General features: G+C 35.6%; 2 protein-coding genes across 2 annotated transcripts; both read left to right on the top strand.

Annotated features, from left to right (window-relative positions):
- Positions 1 to 279: 279 nt before the first annotated feature.
- LOC306845938 (gamma-crystallin N-A-like) lies at positions 280 to 3,154 on the top strand (the record flags this gene model as incomplete). The annotated part of the gene is made up of 4 exons (XM_079378959.1): positions 280 to 300; positions 1,418 to 1,666; positions 2,632 to 2,777; positions 3,019 to 3,154. The coding sequence occupies 4 exons, from the start codon at positions 280 to 282 to the stop codon at positions 3,152 to 3,154; spliced, it is 552 nt and encodes a 183-aa protein (XP_079235085.1).
- A 3,324-nt stretch (positions 3,155 to 6,478) lies between these two features.
- LOC306845727 (activin receptor type-2B-like) lies at positions 6,479 to 21,082 on the top strand. The gene is made up of 11 exons (XM_079378688.1): positions 6,479 to 6,771; positions 10,231 to 10,438; positions 11,331 to 11,440; positions 11,892 to 12,043; positions 14,708 to 14,851; positions 14,958 to 15,101; positions 15,989 to 16,134; positions 16,307 to 16,421; positions 17,487 to 17,625; positions 18,071 to 18,201; positions 19,332 to 21,082. The coding sequence occupies exons 1-11, from the start codon at positions 6,729 to 6,731 to the stop codon at positions 19,536 to 19,538; spliced, it is 1,539 nt and encodes a 512-aa protein (XP_079234814.1). The 5' UTR covers positions 6,479 to 6,728; the 3' UTR covers positions 19,539 to 21,082.
- Positions 21,083 to 22,042: the final 960 nt, after the last annotated feature.

Genomic DNA, 22,042 nt, shown 5'->3' with positions numbered 1-22,042 from the left:
CAAACACTGACTGTATATCAGAGCTTTAACACAATCGATTGTGCCATTGTGCATCTCGCCCTCCTGAACTCCGATATCAGCAGAGCAGTGTAAGAGAAACTGTCCATGATGCAGAAACCGCTAAGCTCTCCATTGTGCCGCTTTTGTGGGCAAAACCTTGCGATAACACCTCAGAGCGTATAGGCCACATATATCAGACAGTCCGGCTTTTTCCCTCCCGTTGCTCTCTCTGTCTTTCTCTTTCTCTCTCACTCTCACTCAGGATCCAGGCAAGGAACAATGTCACAGTATTCAGGGAAGGTGAGTAGTACATTTCAAGGTATATTGTCATTTGCTGACCAACTAAAGACAAAGTTTCATGTATATACTGTATTTTTGTAATATGTAACATATTTTTGCATACTTATACAAACATACTTTTTTTGCATAATATGCACAACTGTAGTTTGTAGTTTTGCATGTACACTTGCATACCTACAATACCAGTATATGAATCTCATACACCCAGATTAATGCACTCTTAACATTAAATATCTCAGTGCACACATTCCATGCTGGAGAACTCAACAATAACATTAAGTACACATTTTTACCTGTGGCGTCAACTAAAAAAATAATAATAATAAAAAACAGCTCAGTCAAAAAAAGTCAAATAAACAGCTATTTTTATAAAGACATATGGATTCAAATTCTAACAAAAATTAAACAAAATAGAATTATGGCTAGAAATCAATAACCCCTGGGACATTATGACATTTTTATGTTTTTCAGCCCATTCTAACTGATGCTTCCCTGATTATCACAAACTGTTTTTGCAATTTCGACCTCAACTTTGTAGCCTGCTATATAACTATGGTGAAAGATTTAAAAAAGCAGAATTTGACAGCTGAAATGTTGAATATATCTTTAGGCGAACTGCAAGGCAAACAAATGCATGTGCATAACTAAGAAATAAAAAGACTTTACATTTTATGAAACAAAAATTATTGTTGAGCCTGGCGATGTCAACTGTATATTTCTGCACTTTGTTTGATGTTTGCCCTGTTATGACCAAATTTCACTGTGACAAACTACCTTATTTTTCTCTCATTTCTTTGAATGTTATTCTTTATTTTTTAAGGTTGGCATTTTAAAATATATTATTCAGAAGAAAAACCATAAAATGATTAATGCAGTTGCCCAAACAAGCTATTTTAACTTAAGTTATTTTATGTAACATTTAACTTACATTTACACTCCATATGCTCTGCTGGTTTAATGCCAGGTCGCAGTGTGACGCTGATTAATGAATCACACACTGTGATCTCATGTAGTTTCAGTTTCACAGAGTCTGTTTCCCCACCGGTGACTGTAGCTGAATCAAAAACCTCAATAAATCAAGAGTTTTTCCTCTGATGGTCACTGCGTCTTCTCCCAGATAGTGTTCTACGAGGGGAAGTGCTTCACAGGCCAGAGGCTGGAGGTGTTTGGAGACTGTGAAAACTTCCAGGACCGTGGTTTCATGAACAGAGTGAACTCCATCCGTGTGGAGAGTGGGGCCTGGGTGTGTTTCGACCATCCCGATTTCAAGGGACAGCAGTACATGCTGGAAAAAGGAGAGTATCCTGATTTCCAACGCTGGAATGGCCACAATGATCACATGGGCTCCTGCAAGCCAATCAAAATGGTGAGGATCAAATGGTATTTCATGGTATTTTCATGTAGAACATACTCCAATATCCTTTATTTACAACTTTGAAAAGTCATTTTTATAAAGTCACATTTTTGAAAAAAAAAAATAATAATTTTTAATCAACAGTAGCATGCTGCACTGTTGCATGATATCATTAAATTGTTTAAATCAAGTGGAGTCCAGACTAAAAAAAAATGTTTATGTAAATGTCTTAACTTTTGACAGTCTATATTGGATAATTTATCAGTAAATTGCATTGTGCAGTGTGGGACACATTGTCAAGGTTATTATAATAAACCGATATTACACCTAAATCCATAAAAATATTTTCTTTACTTGAGATAAAATATTTAAAAACTTGTGTAGAATTTATTTTGAAATAATTTTCACTCCAAAATGTCTATTAAATTTGATAAATAATTGCAAAAAGAAATGTATTATAATGTAATGTAAATGTTATGGCAAGTTGAATTAAGAAGAAGCAGAAAGACTGCAATTGTATTTTTGTATAATCTTGATTTATTTACAACTCTAAAAAATCCAAGTTGCCAACATATCTCATTTTCATTTACTGTAGTTTAGAAAATGACTCAAATTAAAACTTGAAATAAAAATGTAAAAATATAGAATTAAAAAAATACATAAAAATTCAAAACTGTACAGACATATATTTTGAAAATGTAATAATAAAAAAATATTTAAAAACATCAAAAGGACTAAAACTGACTAAAAATAAAATTGGACAAAAATTACGCTGCACATTATACTAATCGCTGTACTCTACAGTGATTCGTTTGGTCAGCAAGTATTCAATGCACAAAGAAAATCTGCATTCTGCAAACAACATGTGCTATTCTATAGTATGCAGTCCATGCTGTCAAGGGTCAAATTCTCTTGACTGAATGATTTTTTTGAATGTGATACTCACCTGTTATAATGTGCTTGTCTGTGTCTGTCAGCACGGGGAGCACTACAAGATGGAGCTTTATGAGGGTCAAAACTTCACCGGTCAGTGTGTTGAACTGTGTGACGACTGTCCCTTCCTCCAGAGCAGCGGATTCAGCAAGAACTGCCTCAACTCCATTAAAGTCTATGGAGACGGAGCGTAAGTTCTGCCAGGCCAAACATCAAACCATGCTTTATTAGTAATCAAGTATTTTTCCAATGTCCCAAAAACCTTGAATAGTTACAAAATAGAAAAAAAATAATTTAGCATGTTTTGATTGAAAAATGGCAGCTTGATGTACAAATGTAACAATGGTCATCGATTTTTAATGTCATTCATATAGAAGAATCAATTGTAAATTATATAAAATCTCTCTTTTTCTTTCTCTCTTCCGGTTTAGTTGGGTCATGTACGAGGAGCCAAGCTATCGTGGCCGCATGTACATTGTGGAAAGAGGAAACTACTGCTCATTTATGGATTGGCAAGCTGAGAATCCCAACATCCAGTCCATCCGCAGGGTGGTTAACTATTTCTAAACTGTTACATCCCAAAACAGCCTCGCTCTCAAAGGAAAATCAATGTTTCAAAGCATGCTTACCCCAAATAATAAATCAAATGAACCTGAACTATAGCTATTTATATTACTGAATCACACAGCTTTGTGCTTTATCTCTATGGAATTTCAATGAGGAATCAGTTATTTGAAAAGAAAGTGCAATTAGCACAGACATATTCTTGTATGTTTTAGTTTGTATTTGTACTGAGGCAATGAGTTGAAATAAAAGTGAATTGTGAAAAAGTTGCTGTTCTCTCTTTCTCTCTCTCTCTCTCTCTCTCTCTCTCTCTCCATCTTCATATTATTGTTTTTAAAAAACACTTAAAAAACATTCCCAGTTACCTCTAAACATATATAACAAAATATACCTCAAATGCATGCATGAACATTTTTGATACACATATTTCCCAGCAAAAACACATATGCATTCCAACACAGGCACAAAGAATTTGGAAATGTTAAACATTTACTTGCTGAAGTGTATGAGTTATCCACTAGGGGCCAGAAGACATGTAAAACCCACCCTAACAACTGCATAGCAACACACTAAAAGCCACTCAGAACACTACCCACATTGTGCCAGTCCTGCATAACTATATAATTAACATCCATTCACAAGGTAATGTGACACAAACTTTTGATATCACAAATATCTCTTACTTTAATTTGGAAATGCATTGCAAAAACATTGCATATGTAGGATATATTATAAATCTGTCACTTGAAGTTGTTAATGGTGACTACATCTTAAACTAAAACTATTCAAAATCATTGTTATTCGTTTAAATAAAGCTGAAATAAAATATTAATATTAGATGAAAAACTTTAAAAAACTTAACTAAAAATAGTGATAATATATATAAAATACAATATAATTACAAATGAAAGCTAAAAATCAAAACTAAAAATATACAAATAATACAAAAATAACACATGACCATTTAATAGTTAACCCAAAGCTAAAAATGTACTGAGATTGTGCCGTTTTCACTTGTAAATTGTGCATCATATTTCTCTCCTGATTAAGACAAGAAGACTTTTTCACTGGAGAAGGTAATATTATGGATAGAAAATGCATATTTTAACCCGAAGCATGGGTTTGAAGTTAAACACGTCTCAATGATGGATCTATTTCTTACAAACATGCAGCTTTTCACTTCTCAAGATGTTAACTGAAGGAATGGAGTGATGTGGATTATTGTGATGTTTTTATCAGCTGTTTGGACTCTCATTCTGACGGCACCCATTCACTGCAGAGGTGAGCAACTGATGGAATGCTACACTTCTCCAAATCTGTTCTGATGAGGAAATAAACTCAGATGGCCTAAGTTTTGGATGGCCTAAGTGTGAGTATATTTTTTATTCAGATTTGACACCTGTTGTGAACTTTTTGGGAGGTTTTGGGATCAGATGCATGTTTTGATTTTACTTCACGGCGTCTTCTCTGAGCAGCTCGTTTAAGCTCAAGGTAACACAAGCGCCTTGCTTGGGCAACAGAGTCTTTGTATTGGAAAGCCGGTGCGAGGGGAATATCCTGGAGTTGTTCGTGACAGCTGAGTATCCGGGGGTCTGGGGGAGGAATGTGACCGTCTGAAGTTTTTGTTAGCTGGGGGGGGGTTTGACAGAACGGACAAAGCCGTGACCTCTGGGGTCAAGCAGCACTGGGGGTTTCTCTAACTCTTTGTGTCGTTGATTGGTTGAGTAGAGAAGAAACGTTTGACATGCCTGATTTAGCGCTGCTTCACTAGACATCTGAAACTGTCCTAAGTCTGTCCGTATCAGGTCACATGTTTGCATGCATTTGAATACAGCTCAGTCTAAGGTATCACAGTTTGAACAGTACAATTGAACACAGACATGTTCAGTTTATTTTTACTTAGGTATATTTTAGCTTTAGACATTTTATATTCGAGTCCAATGTTAAAGCAGGGTTCATTTTAATGTTTTTTAAAATATATAATATAGTTTAAATAGTGCAAATAAGCACATCGGTAATATTTTATTTCATTCATTTAGACCATATTATGTAAAATATTTATATCATCAATGTTTGCCTACAAAAGCTCTGCACCTCTTTACCTAAATGCATTAGTTCAGATTGATGTGCCTCTAGAAGCTTGCGTTCTTCAAGTGAACGTCGCTTTATGGTGCCATCCCAAAGAGGCACAAAATCACTTTCAAGGACTTTTAAATTAAATGTTCCCTCCCTTCTCTTCAAGAATCGGCTAAAACACATCTCTTGCATATTTATTTGACCCTCTGACTCTATCATCTCTCTATTCTAATTCTATTCTTTAAAAAAAACGTGTCCCTTTTAGACTTGCACTCTATTCATTTACTAACTGCTTGTTTTCTTTTTTGTTCTTTTTTTTAACTAACACTAGCTTTTCTAATCTTTTTGTATTTGATTTATTTGTTTTCTTTTTATTTATTATACAATTAACAAAAGCAAAAAAGATCTCCAGCACTAGCTTGCTCTATTCTAACTGTTTTCTTTTTAATTTATTATTTACTAAGCTAACTGAGACTTGTTATAGCACTTGCATATCATTGCTCTTTTGTTGATTTTGATTGCTTCTGTTGTCCTCATTTGTAAGTCGCTTCGGATAAAAGCGTCTGCTGAATGACTAAATGAAAGTGTAAATGTAAATATGTGATAAGTAGCACAGGTATATTTTTAGCAATAGCCAACAATACATTGTATTTTTTTCTTTTGTGCCAAAAATCATTAGGATATTAAGACCATGTTCCATGCAGATATTTTGTACATTTCCTACTGTAAATATATCAAAACTTCATTTTTGATTAGTAATATGCACTGCTACTTCATTTGGACTTTAACTTTAAAGGTGATTTCAAATGTCAAAATATTGACCTGGTTTTGGGGTCCAGGGTCACATAATTATAATTTAATTAATTATATAATTAAAATATTGCAAGTTAACATAATTGTTGGAGTTTATATGAGAATTTGTTTTTGATTTAATTAATTTATTGTTTTAAATAAGCCTAGTTATGTTGCACTTAATTAGAAATTCTATTGAGGCTACATTATTATTATTATTATTAGTCTCGATTGAATTGCTCTCATTGGACTGATGATGAAGCAGCAGTGAGTCCACACAGTGGCCCTGGTGAACATCCGGGTTTCCTGCTGGCACCGCTGCTGTGGCTCTCAGGAGCCATTTTGGACGGCGTTCAGCTTTTCGCATATCAGTCCCTCCTTCCCCCTCCAACTGCTCCGGCAGAGGGGGAGAAACACGCTCCAGACCAGGACACACACAAGGGGGCTTCGCTTCTATTCCAAGCGCCCAAACTCACGCTCCCTCTGCTGCCGCCTGGTCAGAATGAGAAGCTGGATGTTTGCGGCATCAGGGACTTTGTTTCGGATCCGCGCGCGTCTGAGGGATACACTGTGTTGTTGTGAAGAGCTCGTGCTGTTATTGTAGCGGGTGAAGAATAGCGCGCAGGCCTTCATGCGTTTCATTTCATTCTTAAATGCTTTCGCGGCATAAAGGACAACATTTATCGCCAGGATCCTCGAAGGAAGGAATATGTTTGTTACCTGGCTGACTTTTGCACTCGTCTGGTGCACAGGTAAGCCGCTCACTTACAGAGATTTGGTTCGTCTTCAATCAAAACGATAGTATCTAATCATAGCGTGGCTGGATGTGTTACTAAACCCAGTCAAGAAGCCTATGTAGACCGCGCACTAGGTTTGGAGACACAGCCAATGTAGCACGAATTAGCTGTTCATTCTTTGAACTCAATTTGAGATATTTCGTTATTTAGGGTTGATACAGCTCTAGTAGGCTGTTTTAAAGTTGCTTGTGTGATATTTCTGGTTGTTTAAAGGCATCGTGGCACCAAGAACAAAAGTAAAACAGCTGGTGGTTTGTTGAAACACTCAATCGCCTCATGTTTTCATGTAACGCTTGGTTTCTCAAATTGGTTTGTTTTCATTGCAGGTTTATAAGACATTTCATATCTTTAGGTGGGATTGTTGCCTTCTATATTGTAAGTGCATTTAGTCCTTTATAATATGTTTGTGAAAATGTGTGGACAAACATCGCCTGCCAAAAGGCACATTTATTTATTTATATATTTGAATTTAAACCATTTTTTTGTCATGAGCTGCCATGACAGATTAAGTGTTTATTGTTCAAAACAGTGGTGTACTTTGATACAAATTAAACAATTAGTTGTAATAAAAATAACAATGTTTTATGCATCAGGTTCAGTGCCAGTGGTGTCTAAATTATTATTATTATTATTTTAAAATAATCTGTATTTTTTTTTTTTATATTTACAAATTATTTTAAAATAATAATAATTATATAAGCATATCTTGAGCATTGGGGTAAATGTGTCAGAAAGATGGAAAAAATAACAAATAAAAGTTGTTTTATAATAATGGGTTGAGCACTGAGTTGTATTAAAAACAAGGCAAATAAAAATGATCTAATAATAATAGCATGTTGGACTTTGGTTTAACTGATAAAAAGTTGGTTAAAATGTTATTCAGGTGTAATAAAAGCATCAGGTCAGCTGGTGTAAAAAGGAAGAAGAGAAGCGAAAAAATACTAAAAACAAAATATGAAAAGTTTGGGGAACTTTTTCTTTTTTCATTATTTTGTATATATTATTGACTTCAAAGTGTGTGTGTGTATATAGATAGATATTTATATATATATTGTTGTGTATCAATTATTCAAAACTATGCTTTTATTTTCCCACTTTTGATTTCACGTCTAGTCCAGTTTGTTTGTTTGACCAGTAGACAAAGCGTTGTGCTTTGTCCAGTTATTGATGTTGATGTATTGATTTTAATCATCGTTTTAGGGGAACAGTGAGGAAATCTTCTTATCATGAAAGCTGATTTGTAATGGAGTCCCTTACAGGTCCCTGCGAGGAGGAAACCCCCCTCAAAACAAAAGAGTCTTTGATACACCCTCTACATCAGTGTGTGTGTGTGTGTCAGCTGCGGGGTTATCATGTGACACCCAGTATCAGTGACAGAGAATCCATACATTAATCTATCAGCGAGTGTTTTGCCAATAAACGCAAAATGAACATCAACTCATAACATGAACCCTGGCGCTAAAGCTTCTGTAGCCCCGTCTCTCTTGATCCTGGGTGCTTTAGTGAGTAGGTGGGGTTACGTTTGCAGGGGGAAGGGTGGCCAGTGCATATATGTCAAATTTAAAGGGACAGGCTTTGTTTTTCTTTTGTTTTTTTTAGGTATGTAATGTGCATTAACCTTGTAATGTGCCTGTGTAGCCCATCAAACATTATTTTGTAATCTGCTATTTTCCCCTAGAAATAGAGACACAATTATTTCTAATGATTTTCAGTTAAAGTGACAAACACTGTCTTTTAGTTGTTTAATAAAAAAAGGGGGGGATTATTCAATAATATTAATTGAGCTTCGAGTAAAGCGACATCAAAAAAGATGGTTGTTATTTAAAAATAATAACAGTTATTAAGCATCAGGTTCAGTGCCAGTGGTGTCCAAAAGCTAATTATTTGTAAATGGTAATTGCTTAAATTGTATAAAAAAAAACTTTAATAATTCTAAATTCATCATTGGGTTCAATGGTGTCAGAAAAACAGAAAAAGTTTAGTTAAAGACAAGACAAATAAAAATGTATATACGCTGAAAAAAAAAGATTAATTGAATTTATAAAAATTTTTAAGGTAAGTGTTTGCAATCAATTTATTTTAGCTACATTTAAATAAATTTAGTTGACTAAATTAACATTATTTTATTTATTTAAATGTAGCTCAAATAAATAGTTTGCACTTAACACTTTTTTCAGTGTATAGTTAATATTTAGTTGATATTTGATAGGTTGAGGTTTGGGTTAAAGACATCCCAAAAAAAATTGCCAATGGTGTAAAAATAAGACTGAAAAAATTTAATTATTTTAAAGTAAGAATCGGTCAAAGAATGTGCTAACAGAATAAAGACAAATAAATGCTTGTTTCATGGTTAAGCATTAAAACTGTCAGAAAATAAAACGGAAAGCAAATAAAAATGGTAATAAAAATTCATTCCTATAATTAATATGTTGAGCTGCAGAGGGGAAGGATGGCCAGCAGCTATATATCACATTTAAAGAGGCAGGCTTTGTTTTTATTTATTTTTAACACATGCATGACCTGCAACCACTTTGCTTGTATTCCCTTTCCAGCATGATGTCATATTCTGCTATTTTCCCCCATTTTAGTCTGACCTTAGGATGTATGTGTTTCTGCTCGCCTGTTGTGTGGGTCTTACGCTATGTAATCATCTCATAATCCTTGACCCAGTTCTTTGTGCAAATGTGTGCAGTGATGCACAGCATTGCGGCGTTGGTTATACGAAGACAAGATGTGCCTTCTGACAGCTGATCCGGCATCTGGATTTGATTTGGTGATTTTCTTAAAGACCACAAAAACTCAATTCACGGGTCTTAAATCATCTACCCATGAAGCGTGTGGTTTGTGGCTGTGTGTTTTGATTCGGGGGTTTGATGGCTAGTTGAACACACACTGGGGTTTCTGATGACGGGGTTTGAAGTGTTTAAACATCTCATTAGGTTTTCATTGACGGGTAAATGTTGCTTGTGATCTTCTAAAATCTTTTGCGACTGAAAATGTTTGCGTAATATGCTCTAATTCAGTTATTTGTTGAATAATACTTGGATAGATACAACCAGCCACACTTTTAATGTCACTTGCATAAGAAAATATCAAACCCGTTAGCATGTATTTTAAAGATGTACAAGCAAAACTTTTTTCAAGTTGTTTGCCATACATAATTTGTTTGCATGCATTTTTTCTAATGCATTAATGTAAATACTGTGAATTAAAGGCATAGTTCACCCAAAAATGAAAATTCTCCCATCATTTACTAATCCTCAGGTTATTCCAAACATGTATGAGATTCTTTCTTCTGCTGAACACAAAAGAAGATATTTTGAAGAATGTTGGTAACCAAAATATTGACAGTACTGTCAACTGTTTGGTCAAGAAAATCCATTTCAATCTCTTCCTTTCTGTGTTTTCTGTCAGGAGGCAGTCAGGCGGAGGTGGCGACTAGAGAGTGTGTCTACTACAATGATAACTGGCGAACGGAGAAAACCAATCAGAGCGGTTTTGAGAGGTGTGAGGGGGAGAAAGAAAAGAGGCTGCACTGTTACGCCTCCTGGTTGAACTCCACCGGAACCATCCGTCTGGTCAAAAAAGGCTGCTGGCTCGACGACTTCAACTGTTATGACAGGTAACATCAAAACTTGTGCCAAACGAGTTTTAAAAAGTTATTTAATTTAATGTCTTATCATAGGTTTAATTTAATGTAACAGTCAGAAGTTAATTAAACATACTGCTGTTTAAAAGTGTGGGGTCAGGAAGCTTTTTGAATGATTTTGAGTCTCTTATACCCATCAAGGCTGCATTTGTTTTACTATAAATACAGTAAAAATAGTAATATTGTGAAATATTATTATAATTAAAAATAACTGCTTTCTTTGTGAATATATTGGAAAATATAATTTATTCCTGTGATGCAAAGCTGAATTTTCAGCATCATTATTCCAGTCTTCAGTGTCACATGATCCTTCAAAAATCATAATAATATACTGATTTGCTGCTCAGGAAACTGTCATTATTAATGTTGAAAACATTTTATTCTTAAGGTATTTGTAGAAACCATGATACATTTTTTCAGCATTTATTTAAAATGGTAATCTTTTGTAACATTATAAATGTCTGTACTGTCACTTTGTATTAGTGTTAAAATCTAAACCTGTTTGTTGGTTACAATTTAAGCTTATGTAATTAATGACAGAATTTTCATTTCTGTTGAGTGTCCCTTACATGGTGTCTGTTTTGAAACAAGCTGTTTTTTTCCAGCCGAGAGCCATATTTTCTTGTGAAAACATTCAAATGTGTCGCATTAGATATTGATCAGTGAGGATTTGAAACATATAAACTCTTTTGAATGACTGAAAACGATGCTGTTTTTGCTTGTATTTTATGCTTTCCTTGCAGACGTCAGTTACTACATTTAGATTTATTTAATGTAGCAATTCATTCAGTGCCGTTTTACTATGACTAATTTTAGATCTACCCCTTTCATCCCTGTGTGTGTGTGTGTGTGTGTGTGAGAGCAGACAGGAGTGTGTGGCCACGGAGGAGAGTCCGCAGGTGTTCTTCTGCTGCTGTGAAGGAAACTATTGCAATGAGAAGTTCACACACCTGCCAGAAGCCATCGCTCCTGCAGGTAAGCCAGCCTCCATATGTCACCTCACAGCCGTGTGGCCCATCCTTTAGGATCTTTTGCCTAAAAAATATCTGTATATGAAATGTTACTTTTAATGGTCTTTGGTTGATTTTACCATGGTTAAGAGGTGACGCTTTATTACCAAAATGTCCTCGAACCATGGCGTTTTAATTTTATACAGTGATGGCAATAGCTATATGATCAATATTTGCATTTATTAGCAAACAATTTTTCTAAATATTATATTTTAGTTGTGTAGCTTTAGGTGATGGTAGATACGACAGTTGGTGCATTAATATAAAATTGTTCAGCCACAGTTGGATAATTTTATAATGGCTTTAGTCTAAGCGATATGTTTGCTACTGTAATTATTTTATTATGCATTTTATTTTACACCTGATTATATTCCTTATCGGTTATTGCTGACATAATGATTTGTGTTTTCTTATAGTAAAGATCCAGCCTCCTCAGCCGGGGCCGTCTCTGTGGGGTGTGCTGGTTTATTCTCTTCTTCCTTTAGCCATTCTCTGTCTGGGCCTGGTGCTCGCCTGCTGGGCATACCACCAACGAAAACCACCCTACAGACATGTCGACATCGGCCAGGTCTGACAGCTATGTGTAAATTTGTATCACAGTTTCCACAAAACTGTAAAGCGGCACAACTGTTTTCAACACTGATAATAATCATAAATGTTTCTTGAGCAGCAATTTAGCATATTAGAATGATTTCTGAAGGATCATGTGACACTGAAGACTGCAGTGATGATGCTAAAAATGCAGCTTTGGATCACAGGAATACAACCCGAATTCCGGAAATGTTGGGACGTGTTTTTAAATTTGAATAAAATGAAAACTAAAAGACTTTCAAATCACATGAGCCAATATTTTATTCACAATAGAACATAGAGAACATAAATGTTTAAACGAAGAAATTTTACACTTTAATCCATTAAATGATCTAATTTCATATTTGATGCCTGCTACAGGTCTCAAAAAAATTAGCACGGGGCAACAAAGGACCGAAAAAGCAAGAAATTTTGAAAACAATCCACTGGGAGAACATCTAGCAACTAATTAAGTTAATTGACATCAGGTCTGTAACATGATTAGCTATAAAAGGGATCTCTTAGAGAGGCAGAGTCTCTCAGAAGTAAAGATGGGCAGAGGCTCTCCAATCTGTGAAAGAGTGCATAAAAAGATTGAGGAACATTGTTTTTAAAGTATTCCACAATGTCAAATTGCAAAGTCTTTGCAAATCTCATCATCTACAGTGCATAACATCAAAAGATTCAGAGAAACTGGAGAAATCTCGTAATGCGTAAGGGACAAGGCCGAAGACCTTTGTTGGATGCCCGTGGTCTTCAGGCCCTCAGACGACACTGAATCACTTATCGGCATGATTCTGTTATTGACATTACTAATGGCGCTTTTCCACTGCGTGGTATGACTCGGCTCAGGTCGGCTCAGTTTGCATTTCCAGTGCAGTTTAGTACCGCTTTAGAGTGGCGGGATTATTCACGTGTCATTATAGTTGCGCCGCCTCTACTGCTGTGACTCCTGAAAAATGTTTCCATTCCACGTCACTGCATCAAGCTCTCGCTGGACCGCTCCTCGGCTATCAACGAGAGGACAGTCTGTACTTCCTCAACAGACAACAGCCATTTTTTGGTTGTTAAAAGAAAGGTGCGCTCATTCAAAACGGTTGCGTTCGATCCTTTGCTGGCTGTGCTTATTTAAATCTAGCGGGTCTGTTGTGTGTCATGCTGCAAGTTCAATGACTCAGGCAGTGACAATTTTCTCCGGTCAATCAGTGATCAGCAGAGTTTACATGTCACGTTTTGGTAACAGTATGGTTCGCTTGGAACCTCGGCCAAGGTGGTACTAAAAAAAGTACCAGGCACTGTACCCCCAAAAGTGAGCCGTGCCGTACCATGCAGTGGAAAAGCGCCAAAAATAGGCCCAGGAATACTTCCAGAAACCACTGTCAGTAAACACAATCCGCTGTGCCTTCTGCAGGTGCCAACTAAAGCTCTATCATGCAAAAAGGAAGCCATATGTGAACATGGTCCAGAAGTGCCGTTGTGTCCTGTGGGCCAAGGCTCATTTAAAATGGACTGTTTCAAAGTGGAAAAGTGTTCTATGGTCAGACGAGTCCAAATTTGACATTCTTGTTGGAAATCATGGACACTGTGTCCTCCGGGCTAAAGAGGTGGTAGACCTTCCAGCGTGTTATTAGTGTTCAGTTCAAAAGCCAGCATCTCTGATGGTATGGGGGTGCATAAGTGCATGCGGTATGGGCAGCTTGCATGTTTTGGAAAGCGCTATGACTGCTGAACAATGCAAAACTACATACTGCAGCTATTACAACAGCATGGCTTTATAGTAGAAGAGTCCGGGTGCTGAATTGGCCTGTCTGCAGTCCAGATCTTTCACCTATAGAGAACATTTGGCGCTTCATTAAACGAAAAATACGTCAAAGATGACCACAAACTCTTCAGCAACTGGAAACCTATATCAGGCAAGAATGGGATCAAATTCCAACACCAAAACTGCAGAAACTCATAACTTCGATGCCCAGACGTCTTCAAACTGTTTTGAAAAGAAGTGAAGATGCTACACCATGGTAAACATGCCCCTTCCCAACTAATTCGAGACCTGTACCAGGCATCAAATTTGAAATGAGCTCATTTTGTGCATAAATTTTTTTTAATTTCTCAGTTTAAACATTTGTTATATTATCTATGTTCTATTGTGAATAAAATATTGGCTCGTATGATTTGAAATTTTTTGTTTTAATTTTATTCAAATTTAAAAAACATCCCAAAATTTACGGAATTTGGGTTGTAAATTACATTTTAACATATATTCACATAGAAAGCAGTTATTTACCTTTATAATAATATTTCACAATTTTTACTATTTTTACTGTATTTATGGTCAAATAAATGCAGCCTTGGTGAGCAAGGCTTGGTGAAGTCTTTTCAAAAACATTAAAAAATCTTACCGACTCCATGCTTTGCATATGTCTGAGTTTAAACCCTGAGATTATTATTGGGTTATGCTTGTAGTTTTCTTTCAGATGAATGACTGTTGAAAAGATTTTAAGTATATTTTGCATTTAGATGTAATTTAGTCCCAAAGATTACATTTTACCACACTCTATATGTCCTTTTAAGTTTATTTACTTTGATTAACTTGTACTGCTCATCAGATACTGTTTCTTATCTGTGTTTTAAAACGAGCCTTTATTTGTATTTTTGTAATTAGGATGCTCGTCTTCCTCCACCGTCTCCTCTGGTTGGCCTGAAGCCGCTGCAGTTGCTGGAGTTGAAGGCCAGAGGGCGCTTTGGCTGCGTGTGGAAGGCCCAGTTACTGAGTGAATATGTGGCAGTGAAAATATTTCCCATCCAGGTAAATACTCCACTCATGCACTTTTCAAACAGGACTGCTTGTGTGTTTTTTCTCAAATGAGGTGTGTATATAGTGCTTGATTCTGAAATAATGTGTTTATTAACAGGACAAGCAGTCGTGGCAAAATGAAAGAGACATTTACCTCACCGAGGGTTTTAAGCACGAGAATATTCTACACTACATCTCAGCAGAAAAACGCGGCACAAACCTTCAGATGGAGTTGTGGCTGGTCACAGAATTCCATGAACGGGTAATTGAGAGTTTATTTTTCCCAAAATGTACCTAGAGAAATGACAAAACCCTATTGTGGGGTATAATGGATCAAATAATGTTTTAAATATGCACCGATTAAAAACTGTTGTATGTAAAGGCATGGATATAAATATTAATTTTTGGTGTTCTGGTGCATCAATTCAGAATGAATAAATAAAAACCGACAATCTCCACACTATAAAGTCAAAATATAATTGCAAATTTAAAGAAACATTAGGCTAATCTATCTTATGTTTGAAACTTGCCATTGTGTATTGTAAATGTTGCTCTTATGATTAAGTGCTTGTGGTGATCCGTATTTGTAAGTGGCTTTGAATAAATTGAATTTATGAATGTAAGAAACACTAATTTTTGAGTCCCAAATCAAGTTGGACAGACGAGTTTTAAATTAAGAGTATAAATTAAATCCACACATGCTTTATTCCCTTCATTGCATATCTGCATTGCTTTAGAAATGTTTTTTTTTTTCTGTAAATGTAAATATTTTAAAGGTGCACCAAATAAAAACTGTTGTATCTATAGATATGTATTGAATTTTTGACCAGTGTTATCTTAGTATCAATGAGGGTTTTTGAATTAGTTTTTAATTTTATGGTTTCTGTTTTATTTCAGTTTTAGTCAAAATGTTGGTATTTTTTGTGTTTTTATTATTTTTATTAGTGGGCTTTTTTTTGTATATCAAGTAAATAATGAAAATGAGCAATGATTCCTTGTAAATAGTTGAATTAAAATTGAAACTTAATTTAAAAAAAAAATTATATTCTATTTCAGTAACTTCTATAAGTATTTTATTTCAATATTGCATTTTATTTAATAAAAAAAAGCCATAATCTTTATTAAAAGCCCAAATTGTATGCATTGCAGGGTTCACTAACAGATTACCTGAAGGGGAACCCAGTGAGCTGGCCTCAGTTGTGCCATATTTCTGCAAGTATGTCCCGTGGCCTGGCGTATCTTCATGAAGACCTTCCTTACCGAGCAGAGGGACCCAAACCTGCCATCGCACACAGGTACTTGAGCCAAAGCGAATCTCAACATCAATACAGATCTGAAAGGACAGTGATCTTTGAGCATTTGATGTGTACTTTTAAAAGAGATGTGTAAATGTTATGATCTTGCTGTGTAGTGATGTGCCAGAGGATGTCTGTAAACATTGGGTGATTTGAGGTTTGTGATTTGCAGAGACTTCAAGAGTAAGAATGTCCTGCTCAAGACTGATTTGACCGCAGTGATTGCAGACTTTGGGTTGGCTGTCCGCTTTGAGCCTGGGAAACCACCTGGAGATACACACGGCCAGGTGAGTGTCTCAAAGATGAAGCCAAGCCTTTGACTACAGTTCAGTCCATCTGCCTGTTCATATCCATGCTAAATATGGGAATTAATGCACTGAAGTTACCTAATAAAACCTTCTGCACCAAGAAACACTACTCTTCAGCTATGGGTTGGTAAAATTAATGTTTTTGAAAGACAGCAGTTATTTAAGCAAAAATGTTGTAAAAACAGTAATATTGTGAAATAGTATTACACTTTAAAAGAGCTGTTTTATACATGAATATGTCATTTATTCCTGTGATTAAAGCTGAATTTTCAGCATCATTACTCCCGTCTTCAGTGTTACATGATCCTTCAGAAATCATTCTAATATGCTGATTTGTCAATGTTGAAAAGTTTTGCTGATTTATATTTTTATGGAAACCATTATACATTTTGTTTTTCAAGATTATTTAATAAATAGAAAGTTTGCAAGAACAGTATTTATTTTGAAACATTAAAATGTCTTCACTCTCAGTTCTGTAACAATTGAATTGTGATCAATTTAATGCGTCCTTGCTGATTTGCTTAAATTGTTGCTGACCCTAAACTTTTTACTGGTGGTGCTTATAAATATTATTTGTTGGTGTTCTGGTGCATCAATTCAGAATGAATATATGAAGACCAACAATAATCCATAAACCTAGTCAAAAAATATAATTGCAAATTCAAAGAACATTAGTCTAATTTGTTTTATACTTGGCACTGTGTACTGTAAATATCACTGCTCTTATGATAAAGTGCTTATGATGTTCCTTATTTGTAAGTGGCTTTGATAAAAGCATCTGCTAAATAAATAGATGTAAGATATGTGAGGCTTTGAGTCCAAGATCAAATCAATTTCACTGAAGAGTTGTGCAAATAAGACCATAAAAATGGTAAATGTTTCAGCCAATTATGTTTCAGTCTCTTTTGATTTATTCAACCATTTTTAAGTTCAAATAAGTGTGAATTTGAAGCACATCATGATGGTCCCCAGACTCCCCTGGGCTGGGATGGCGGTGAAACTGTCTCTAGTGAATCACTGTTTGTGTTTTCTGTCCCGCCACAGGTGGGAACTCGGCGTTACATGGCTCCAGAGGTGCTGGAGGGAGCCATTAATTTCCAAAGGGACGCCTTCCTAAGGATCGACATGTACTCTCTAGGACTGGTGCTGTGGGAGCTGGTGTCTCGCTGCACCGCCTCCGATGGTGAGTCTGCACAAACATACAGACCTCCGAGTGTGTCTGGGCACCGTAGTTTTCATTTTGGGAGTAACATGTTTAATAATCGAATACACATCAAAATAATTGAACTTTTAAGTACAGAACTGTCAATGTTTTATATTAAGTAATTGACTACTTGAAACAAAAAGCTCTGTCTATAAATTCAGATGAATTTTTCTTATACAAATTTAATCAATACGGATTTCAATATATTCTGACCTGAGAAGTATGACCCATGTGAATTACGAAATTGCTCTAAACAAACGGAAAATGTGTCGTTTTAGGTTACATTCCAGCACAAAATTAACACTATAGTTATTTTTTTAATGATTTACAGTACAATAAGGTATAGTTCAGCTAATTATTTTGTGTTTGTTCGAAGCTGATCACACGTGTTTTATAAAGCTAATGATTTTGATGTCTCACTCAGGTCCTGTAGGTGAGTACCAGCTGCCCTTTGAGGAGGAGGTGGGCCAACATCCTTCACTGGAAGACCTTCAAGATGCGGTCGTCCACAAGAAGATGCGACCCGTCTTTAAAGACTGCTGGATCAAACATCCGGTGAGAATGTACTTTTGAGTAGAAGCTAGAGCCACACAATTACTTAATAAATAAAACAAAAATCTTATTTACGGTTTAGTGCAATTATCATATCACAAAGACTGTGATTTGAGTAAATATAAGCACTGCATGTTTCACAGCTCTGTGTTCTTTTACACGTGGGCAGCTCATGATGCAGTGTTTTGAGTGTTTCAATGCGGCTCGGTTTGCAGTAAATGCTGCTGCACACAAACTAATGTCTGCATCCGCTTTGAGTTTGAGTCACTTTAAAGTGCATTTGGGAATACAGCATGCACCAGCCATCTTCTCAAACTCATAATGAGAAGTGCTTCTCAACAAAAGTGAAGCTTTAAAGGCTCCCTGGAGTTTTCTGTCCAAATAAATATTTGATGGTTTGAAGTTAAGACAGAGATAAGTATTAGCAATGTAATTTTACAGTTTTAGTGTAAAATAAATGTCTTATCATGATAAATACCTAAATATTTTTATTAAAATATTACAGTAAAATGTTTGTTTCTTATAGTTTTAATTTACTACTTTAGTAGTAGTAGTAGTAATAGCAATATTATTGTTATTCTTACAAAAATTAAGACGTATTACTGTTGTAAAAAAAATTTTTATATAATGTTCTTAAATACTTGATTTTTTTTATTTGACAGTGAAATTGCAATAATGGTTTTATTTAATAATTTACTTAATCTAATACTGTTGTAAATTGCAATTGTATTGTAAAAGAAACTACAATTATTCTCTTTTACACAAGTTACTACTATTTGTGTCTTATATTCTTTCCTTTCCAACGTTCAAACCCTCAAGCTTACGTTTCAAATCGAAGATATTTTTTGAAGGAATACTGCTGAAATGTCTTAACTTCTGCCTACAAAAATGTCGAAAATTCTATAGTATTAGTATTAGAGTATTAGACTAGTTATTAAATTGCCAGTTTTTGATTTGATAAGCACATTTTGATAATTTAAAAATATGCCCATGTGATCGAATGGAGTATTGTGCAGCCCTATGCATGCAGATCTAGCTTGTGACATCTTTCAATTTTAAATGTAAAAATTAGAATTTTGAAATCCTTTAAATGATCTTGACCCAGTTTTGACCTCTTTTTGCGGTCTGGTCAGGGTTTGGGCCAGCTGTGCGAGACCATCGAGGAGTGCTGGGACCACGACGCAGAGGCGCGACTGTCGGCTGGCTGCGTGGAGGAGCGCCTCTCCACCATCTCCAAGACAACCAACACCATCAACACGTCTACCTCGGAGTGCCTGGTCTCCATGATGATGACGTCCGACAGCAACACGGACCTTCCTCCCAAAGAGTCCAGCACCTGAACGCCCTCCACCAAACATCAGAGACTGCGAACCACTGCGTTCATCGCTCCAATAAATGTGAACTTTGCTGCTAATTTGATCTCTGGATCGTCATGTATTTAATTTCTTCTTCTTGCATCGTTGGATCGCTTTCACCAGCACATTCATCTACTGTACTCTTCCGAGAGGAAGGGACACACGGAGAAACCTCAAACGCGAGAAAACCGAACTCTCAGAGGGCATTCAGGGGATCGTTTCAGACTGCTGGGATATGAGCACACGTTACCTCATCGGTTTTAATGCCATTTTTGTTGTTTTTTTGCCTTCACTCCATGAATACCTCCATCTGAACGCTCGACCCTTGGGTTTTATCAAGACTACGCGACGATGTGATGACTGTTACGCAACCTTCCAAGAGCACACAAGGTCCTTTTTGTACTCCGTGAATTTTAGTCTAGTATTAACGTACCCTTTCTTCCTGGAAACGTCTCGTGGGATGTTTTTTGTTGTGTTTCCGGCAGTGACGGCAGTTGTCTGGGACACTGGAAGCGGAAGGCAGCGGGACTGTTACGATTCAAGTTGCCTTTCGCAGCGTCGGGATTGGTTTTAATGTAGCATCTGCTTGTGTTGAAGTATCTGAAGTCAGACGTGCCATCAGTTCAGCGTTCGTTCGTTGTTTCCAAGTGACAAGAGCTGCAGTCGACGTGTTAGTTCTGCGGCCGCGTGAAGAGCAGCGCTGCGTTACAGGTTTGCTTTCAATCACGGCTCAATGTTTCGGTGCATCAGGAAAGCGTGTGATGTTTATCCGCTACACTACTCAGGTAAACTCTGTGCATGTGATTGTGTGACCGCTCACTCTTACAGCAATAGTTCTCAGCAGTATGGTGAATCTCACCAGGAAAAATCTGGGTCATAAGTCGTCTGAAAATCGAAACGAAAAATAGTTATACATTCATGAGAATTTTTGCAGGATTTTTTGCACAGTGGCATTATTTTTCATAAATGTTAAGCACATCTTAGCATATCTTTAGCATCATGCAAAACAAATACTTTAATGAAGATATCACAAATTAATTTAAATTAGTTTAAGGAATTTGGTTCAAGAAAACTACCTTAAATATTTTTACAGGTGTGCTTTTACAAATTTAATATATTTTTCCTCGCATCACAGTAATATAGAATGTTTTTTTTTTTTGCACATCACAGAAAAAAATCAATCTTATGCGCCAAATTGGGCTTAATTGTCGACAAAATAATGTTGCAAAATAAAAAACTAAAAGTTCGTAGTAAAGGCTTTATTCTCTTTATACAGCATTTAATTTAGCAGAAAATAAAGCTCTTGGGCATTGCATATTATCTTTACTGTAATGTGAAAAAATACTATCCCACAATTAATATAATTGTTTTTATTTGTTAAGTACAAGTACCTTAAAATATAATTACAGTTGTGTTTTTGAATTTTAAAAATATTTTTTATGGCATCTCAGTAATGATAACTTTTTTTGCATTACAGTAATGAATATTCAAAATCTTATAGCATTAATGTCATAGTTCACCAACATATCTCCCCCAAATTATCATTACTGTAGTGTGAAAAAATACAGATTTTTTCAAAATCGATGTTAAATACAACAAAAGTCAACCTAAAATATATTTACAATTGTGTTTAATAATTTAAATATTTTTGTTGCATCACAGTAATATGAGTAATAATACAGGAATAATTTTTACGTTTTTTATATATATATATATTAATGTCATTGTTGAGCAACAGTTATCTCCCCCAAATTTTCATTACTGTAATGCGAAAAATAACAGATTTTTTTATTTATTTGTTAAATACAACTAAAATTTACCTAAAATATATTCACATTTGCGCTTGTTTCATTTTTTTTCTTGCATTTCAGTAATACAGTAACAATAATATATATTTTATTATTATTTTATATTAATTACACAATATAAAAAAAAACTGTCCTAAAATAGACTTCCTTGTTTTTCTGCATTGTTAAATGTCTTATTTTTTCTTTTGATTTTTGGGGTGAAATATGACCCGGACGTTTCTCGATTCATATCTCAACAGTGGCGATATCTCAGAGCTCGCCTGTTTCCTGCAATAACTTCAGCGCTGAAGACTGAATGTCCGTAGTGCTGTACTCTTCGATCATCTCATGGACTCCAGTGTTGTTCAGAAACGGGCAGCTTTTATCAGACTCGTTGGTCAGCGTAACACTAACACGATCACTGAATCTCGACCGTCATGCGCTCAGTGATTAGATATACCTCAGATATGACTTTTTTATATATAAATCTATCTAAAGTATTTTATTCTGTTTTGTGGTAGCAATATAATTTAATATCCAGCTGCTTTCCTGTGATTTACAGAGATTTTCTGCTTTTTTAGTTTTTAACAGAAGGTGCTCTGAATTTGATTGCCAGGTGCTCGGTGCGTTTCACAAAGTCTTTAGCTTTGAGTCCGGCCTCCACAGGTTCAGTGGCTTCTGAGGTTCAGATGAACTGTTCTC

This window comes from Barbus barbus, assembly GCF_936440315.1.
Source record: "Barbus barbus genome assembly, chromosome: 26".
Lineage (NCBI taxonomy): Eukaryota > Metazoa > Chordata > Actinopteri > Cypriniformes > Cyprinidae > Barbus > Barbus barbus.
This window is presented reverse-complemented; position numbering and strand designations above follow the sequence as displayed.